The sequence below is a fragment of the Musa acuminata genome, chromosome BXJ3-4 (genome assembly GCF_036884655.1).
Source record: "Musa acuminata AAA Group cultivar baxijiao chromosome BXJ3-4, Cavendish_Baxijiao_AAA, whole genome shotgun sequence".
Lineage (NCBI taxonomy): Eukaryota > Viridiplantae > Streptophyta > Magnoliopsida > Zingiberales > Musaceae > Musa > Musa acuminata.
This window is the reverse complement of record NC_088352.1, coordinates 35,215,597-35,222,086: the sequence shown is the minus strand read 5'-3', so window position 1 is coordinate 35,222,086 and position 6,490 is coordinate 35,215,597. Positions and strand designations below refer to the sequence as shown.

General features: G+C 38.4%; 1 protein-coding gene across 2 annotated transcripts; it reads left to right on the top strand.

Annotated features, from left to right (window-relative positions):
- The first annotated feature begins 2,482 nt into the window (after nt 1-2,482).
- Nucleotides 2,483-6,089, top strand: LOC135635186 (cyclin-dependent kinase inhibitor 4-like). Of its 2 annotated transcripts, XM_065146084.1 has the most exons (3): nt 2,486-3,324; nt 5,212-5,406; nt 5,590-6,089. In XM_065146084.1, exons 1-3 carry the CDS (start codon nt 2,945-2,947, stop codon nt 5,657-5,659), a joined length of 645 nt encoding a protein of 214 aa, XP_065002156.1. In that variant the 5' UTR covers nt 2,486-2,944; the 3' UTR covers nt 5,660-6,089. The 2 variants fall into 2 exon arrangements, with proteins under 2 accessions (XP_065002155.1, XP_065002156.1); XM_065146083.1 differs by lacking the exon at nt 5,590-6,089 and having other exon boundaries at nt 2,483-3,324; nt 5,212-5,583.
- The last annotated feature ends 401 nt before the right edge of the window (nt 6,090-6,490 follow it).

Sequence of the window (6,490 nt, the reverse complement as noted above, 5' to 3'; positions counted from 1 at the left end):
TGGAGCTAAAGAAAGTCTTCTTTTTCCTCCAGAGAGAACCCTAATGCGAAGGGATGCTGTAAGATTTGGATTCTCATATATCATGCCTTTTGACTTGAGCAGCTCGTCCGAAAGTGAAGGAAACCTTTTTGGCTTTCTCGGCGTCGATGCCCAAAGATCTATGAGTTAAGATTGTTGGTGACAGATTTATGTTAGATATCTTCATTGACTGGCCAAGAAAATGTAAAGAACAAAAGAAACATACATGGTAACTTTTCAAGAACACCTCGTAACGCAAATCGAGATTTCTTCAGTTACCATGGCCTCTATCAATCATGAAACCTTTTGACTATATTTAGAGCGACGAATTTGGTCAAGAAACAAATAAGAAAAATAACTCTGAAGCGGAAGAAGACTGTAATGACCACTCACTGACACAGACGACATGATATAAGTAGGGGGAGTGAGGACAATTTAGATGTCAATGTAGGGCGGTGATACGACGATTTTGCCAGCGAGAAACAAGCGCATAAAATCGTGCAGGACGCGATACGAAGAGAGATTCCAGAGGCATACGTATGTAAGACCGCCGATCTGTTGGGAAATCCTCGGCGAGGGGGGAGTGGCGCCGGACGCGCGGTACGGACGGTGGCGCAGCGGCCGAGGATATGGAATTTTGGAGGAGCTTCCGCGAACGGGTTTCGTGCCGCGAGTCGTTGCTAATCCCACTCCCCGTCGAAGGCGAACAGTCACCGAGTGGCCGGATTCCGTCGTCACGCGTGGGGACGACTCCAATTGCGTGCGGGTTTGTCGGGCGAGGTTTTGCCACGTTGGACGTCTCGGCGAGGGAATCTTTTTTTTTTTTGGCGGGAAGCTCCGAAGACGCGCCTTCCGGATTTGGCGGGAAGCATCCCGCCTTATATATATATATATATATATATAGCACTTATTTGGCTCATTTATTTATCTATTTGTGTAAAATTAAATGACGAAAATAGAATTTAATCTCATGAAGATGAATTAAACTGGTTGATTTGTTTATTTATTTCAAAGAAAGAAATCTCAAAATTTATATTCAATTAATTTTTTATTTTCCTTATTTGTTTATCTGCGGTGTTATCATTATGACTTTTACTTTAATTCATTTTTTTTTGTTTAATCTTAATCAAAGTTACAATACATTATTGTCGTTTGATTTCCAAATGGCTATGGATCATTTCTTATAATAAAAGGAGGGATGTGCTGCTTACACAATTAAAAAAAAAAAATTCTCTTCTATCTATTAAGATTTTGTTTTAGATAATCTCTTTAGATATCTTAGAGCCATGTTCTTTATTGGCAGAATAAATTTTAGCATAGTTCCTCTGTTTCCCTTGTTTGATGAAGCAAAGAAGCTTGTGTTTGATCTATAGAGTATCAAGATTTCTATTTTGAGTTTAAATTCTGTTGGTGGTAGTGAGTAAGAGAAAGATCATATTCATTAAGTCTAAGTTTTTCATTTTAATTGAGACTAATAATATATTATCTCATATAATTAATTATCTTTAGTATATTAATTTTTATATTTATAAAAGTAAAACATTAAGGTTTCTATATAAGGATTAAAAAGATAATTTTATAAGATTAAAAATAAATTTTATTAGAAGAACGAAGTGAATTATTTCACTTTCATAAGTACAGAGATCTCAACATAACATTTAAAAATATAAGAATCTCAATGCTAAAGATAGTTAATTATAAAAGCTAATTTATAGTTAATTTGTTTAACTTATAAAATTAATAAAAAAAGAATGAAGCCATTGAAACTTACTTTTTGAATTCGATTTATTCAAAAAGAGAACGATAAAATATATTTTTTTTCTTTTATAGTGTGTAATATTTGAATTTTGAACCATACTGAAGTCAAAAGAAATGAAGCTTTTCTGAATCATTTAGTACTAATTTAGTACTAATGACAACTTCAACAACGACAAGACTAATTTAGTACTAATTTTATGAATTATCATACTCAAATTTATTTAAAAATAATATAATTAAAACTGATACTCATATAATTTTATACAATTTCCACTCGGTTTATCTTCTATCTAAACCTACGCATATTTACTTGTGAATACAAATATTATTTATCTTTTCTACTGACTTCATCACATTGGACTTTCCATAAATTTCTGAATTCGAAATCAAAAGGTCAACGCTTCTTTGACTGGAATCGGGAATTGTTTTCAGGTCTTTTGCACAATAAAATAATTTCTTTTTTGGGCTCTCTGTGCAGTCGAGTTGGCGCCACATCAATATGCAAAGCTCTTCCTTTGAACGATGGAGAAGATGATCAAAGTAAAATATCAATCATGCATTCGAATTTACCTCAAATTAACATATTATAATTCGACTTCAGTGATTAATTATATAATTAGTACTATATTTGCTGATTTATCTTTTTTTATGAATAGATAAATATGTATATATTCTTTTTTGTTATATTATATTATTTTAGTGGATTTAAATATGAATGCTATCAAAAATTTTGAAATCGAATTAAGTTATAATTATTTTAGAGAATTTTGAAAAAGAAAAAAAATGATTAGAATAAGTAAGTAAATATGAAATTTACAGAAAAAGCTCTATGTGATAATTTTTAATTATTCTAAATAAATTACCCTATCAGATTAAAATACTCTCTACAATTACACAGTATCAAAAAAAAAAAAAAAAAAGCAACCCAATAAATTAGGCCATTTCTCCGTCATGATTTCACCAAAAATACACGCAGAGACCACTCCCATCGTTTCTATATACAACCAAACACCGAGCTTTCCTCTTCCTACTCACTCCCTTTCTCCCACCGCTGCTGTACCTTCCCCAAACCTTCCAGTTCATTTTCTTTCTCCCTTTCTTCCATTCCTTCCCTCTCTTTCTCTCTCTGTTTTGTGGAGTGAAGGGACATAGAGTAAAGGAGGAGGATATGATGGGGAAATATATGAGGAAAGCCAAACTCTCCGGCGAGGTGGCGGTCATGGAGGTCGCCGCCCACCAGCCCTCGCTCGGCGTCCGCACCCGCGCCCGGGCCCTCGCAGCCGGGCAGGACTCCTCCCTCGCCTACCTCGAGCTCCGCAGCCGCCGCCTCGAGAAGCCTCTGCCGCCGGCTCCGGCATCCAAGACGAAGGCCCTACCCAAGGATACCCCCGATTCCAGCCGTAACCCTAGGCTTAGCTCACAGAAGGTGAGCCGTTCTCCGACGTCGAATTCGGGGACGAGGAGGTGTTATGAGAAGGGCGGGGGCGCGTCACCGGATGTGGAGGTGTCGCTCGGGGAGAACGTTCTCGAGGCCGAATCGAGAGAAAGGTGGGTTCTTGCTGGAATCTTTACCCCAAACTGTGCTTCTTGTTGAATCTCGATGACTTGGAGATGATGAAACAGCTGTTTTCAGTTCTTTGCCAAAGTCGTTTCTTTTCTTCTCCTCAAGAACGTCGTTCTTTGTGTTCTTTTTTCTTGAAAGATCGGGCTTTTCTCTTTTAGCACCGACGAAAAGAGAGTCTTTTTGCCGAAACACAGGTTAACATGAACCGTAATTTTCGAGTGCCTTGTGTAGTTTCTTATGTCTTCAGGTTTGCAACATAAAACTGTGTCATTCTTTGCTTTTGTTCTTCTTTCTCAGTGGGTGCTACCTTCAAATTTTTATTTCATATTAATTTAAGCTTTAGAGAGTATTTTCTTAAAGTTTTATATATCATTATTACTGCAGAGTCTCCACATATTTTAAGCTCAATTGAAACTTTGGAAACGTATTTACTTGGTTTCCATGTCTTTGTCTTTGCAATTTTATAGGTTTTTTCTTAATAGATTTTTAGTCTCATCAGCAGTAGATAGTCCTGAAATTTTCTTGTCATGAGAGTATCTAATTCTACCGGATTTCTTGATTTTACTCGCTTCTGCTTCTCCTAGTGAACTTGTAATTTGATTTTTATGGTTCGTTTCTGAGATATGAACTGCAAGACTAGCCATCATTTATCTTCTTTTCAGTCAATTTCTTACTCCTCTTTAGGCATTTAGTAATGTTATATCTCCTCGATGACAATATATGACTGATAGAGGATATCCATATATGACATAGCCTGAAATCATGGCCTTCGTAATGTCGGTTTTGCTTCCTTGGTACTTATAAGGTGTTTTAGGCTGCTAAGTACCAACAGTTCCTGAGCATTCCCCTACCCTGGCCCAATACACTATTTATCATGTCTCCCCACAAGCTATCCAAAATCTTGGGTTCTGTTTTTTCCACCAAAAAAAATATATATTTAGTGTCTGAAGTATGATGGGACCTGTTGGACATTTATGTTTTTAAATGGTTATACTGAGTTGTGAACTGCAAAGTAGCATACCATGCTTTTTTTTTTTCCTTTGTTTCCTTTTTGAGTTGAGAGAGAGAGAGAGAGAGAGGATTAGTGTTGGTATTAAAGTTGATTTGATCCCTGCTGATTCTGTGGTTGTTGATGGTAAAAGAAAGTGGAGAACAATTTCGTGAGAAAAAGTAAAGGTGATGGTTGAGATATCTCAATTAATGCTGAGGTTGCCTTCAGATCACTTGACAAAATTGATCCTAGAGGATGACAATCTTGCAATCAGGTCAGCATCTTAAATTACTTGCCTGTGATGCAAGTTGCTGCTTTTGTTTTGAAGTGGTTTGTCAGTGAATGTCCCCTCCAGGCATGCGTGGAAGTAAACTTGAATATTAAGGGACATGTGTCTTCCTGTCAAACATAGGTGTCCTGAACACTTGACTGTATCATATGTCAGGGCGGCTGGCCAGTATTTGCTGGGCCTATATTTTTATGTGGGTTCATGTGGAATCTCTAGAATCCCTGTAGATTTTGCACATTTATCTTATGATCTGACCTGTGTATGACTTGGAAGGCCACTGTGGTTCTTTTGCTACCTTTCCTGCCTTGTGGCTGGATGGATGCAGGAAGACATTGTTCAATTTGTGTTGTTCTTGGGAGTAGAAAGTGTGTCCTCTGGTGCATGCTTATGTTTTGAAAGATTGGTCCTGATTTGTGGGGCTTTTGGCCATGACACAAGTATATTGAAGTTAGGACTCTTTTTGTTAATGCTTTTCCTGTTCATTCATTCTCAAGTATCTTGGCTCTTAGATCTTTGAATAAAATTAATATTTAGTTCCTTGAGAATGAATGCTATGGTTCTAATGCTATCAGTCGGTTGCTGCCATATCAGGGAGACAACACCTTGCAGTTTGACAAGGGACTCGGAAACAATGGCAACTCCAGGTTCTACGACAAGATCTAGCAACTCAATTGTTGGTAACCAGAGAATGCAGAATCTGGTGCTTCAGAACATCCCTACCGGTCACGAAATGGAAGAGTTTTTTGTGGGGCTAGAGAAACTCCAGCAGCAAGCGTTCATAGAAAAGTACACGATTCTTGGAGTGCTTTTCTTTTGTTGGCTTAGTAAAACATCTATGCTTTGGTTTTCAATTAGGAAAAGAATGTGCTAATGAGTTCCATGAGCATGTCTGTCGCAGACGATAGTCCCAAAACTCGGGAGCATATCTCGTACCTGTTTCTTACCATGCTGGCTACGCCTTGTTTCCAGGTACAACTTTGATCCCGCGAATGACATCCCGCTCCCGGGCCGCTACGAATGGGTAGAACTCGACTCCTAGATAGGAAGATGATCATGCGGACGCAGCTGCTTCTTTTGCTCCTCCGGTGATCTCTGCCCAGAATTTTCAGCGTCTGGTGGGGGGGGGTGCAACGCCGACGGTTTCTGCCGACGCATTCTTTCATGTTGTAAAAATCCAGAGGTCCGAAAAAGAAGTTGAAGCTTATTGTAACTGTTGACCAGACCGATCCAGGGTTTGTAGGTTGGGAGGGGGGGGTGTGTCACTCATCGTTGTGGCTTCAGTAGCTGATCGGATTCAGATTGTTCTAGTATGGAGTTCAGCATGGCTGCATCGGATTCGGATTGTTCTAGTAGTGCACAAGGGCTTTGTGATGGATGCTAATGGTTTGGGCACCGGGACTTGATGCCTCGTTGAGTTCAGGGTTTTGGATTTAGTTGGTTTCAAGTGAAATTTACAGGTATTGCATCCATCTGCTGCGGAGATCATCTTTCCTTTTTATTGTTCGATGGGCTTCTGAGTGCAATCGAAACACATCATGGCGGCGACCGACTGGTAAGAATCTATGTTTTGTTGTTTTAGCAGACATTACATGAGCTGCAGTTGGTAGTCTTGAGAAATATATAACCTTATATGGCAAACAAACACTCGTTTACCAGCAACATCATTTGATGATGCATGTCATCATTGGAAAAGTTGTCTCTAGTTGTGATTTACGAAGCTGGAGGGTTGTGTATATGATCCAGAGACGACAAGTTGGAGCCAGTAATAGATTCTAAATTTACAATGAATATTCTGAGAGAGAGAGAGAGAACATACAAGGCTTACAGTAGGATAATTCTTTGACTACATTAAAAGCTGAAAGGTTCTTAT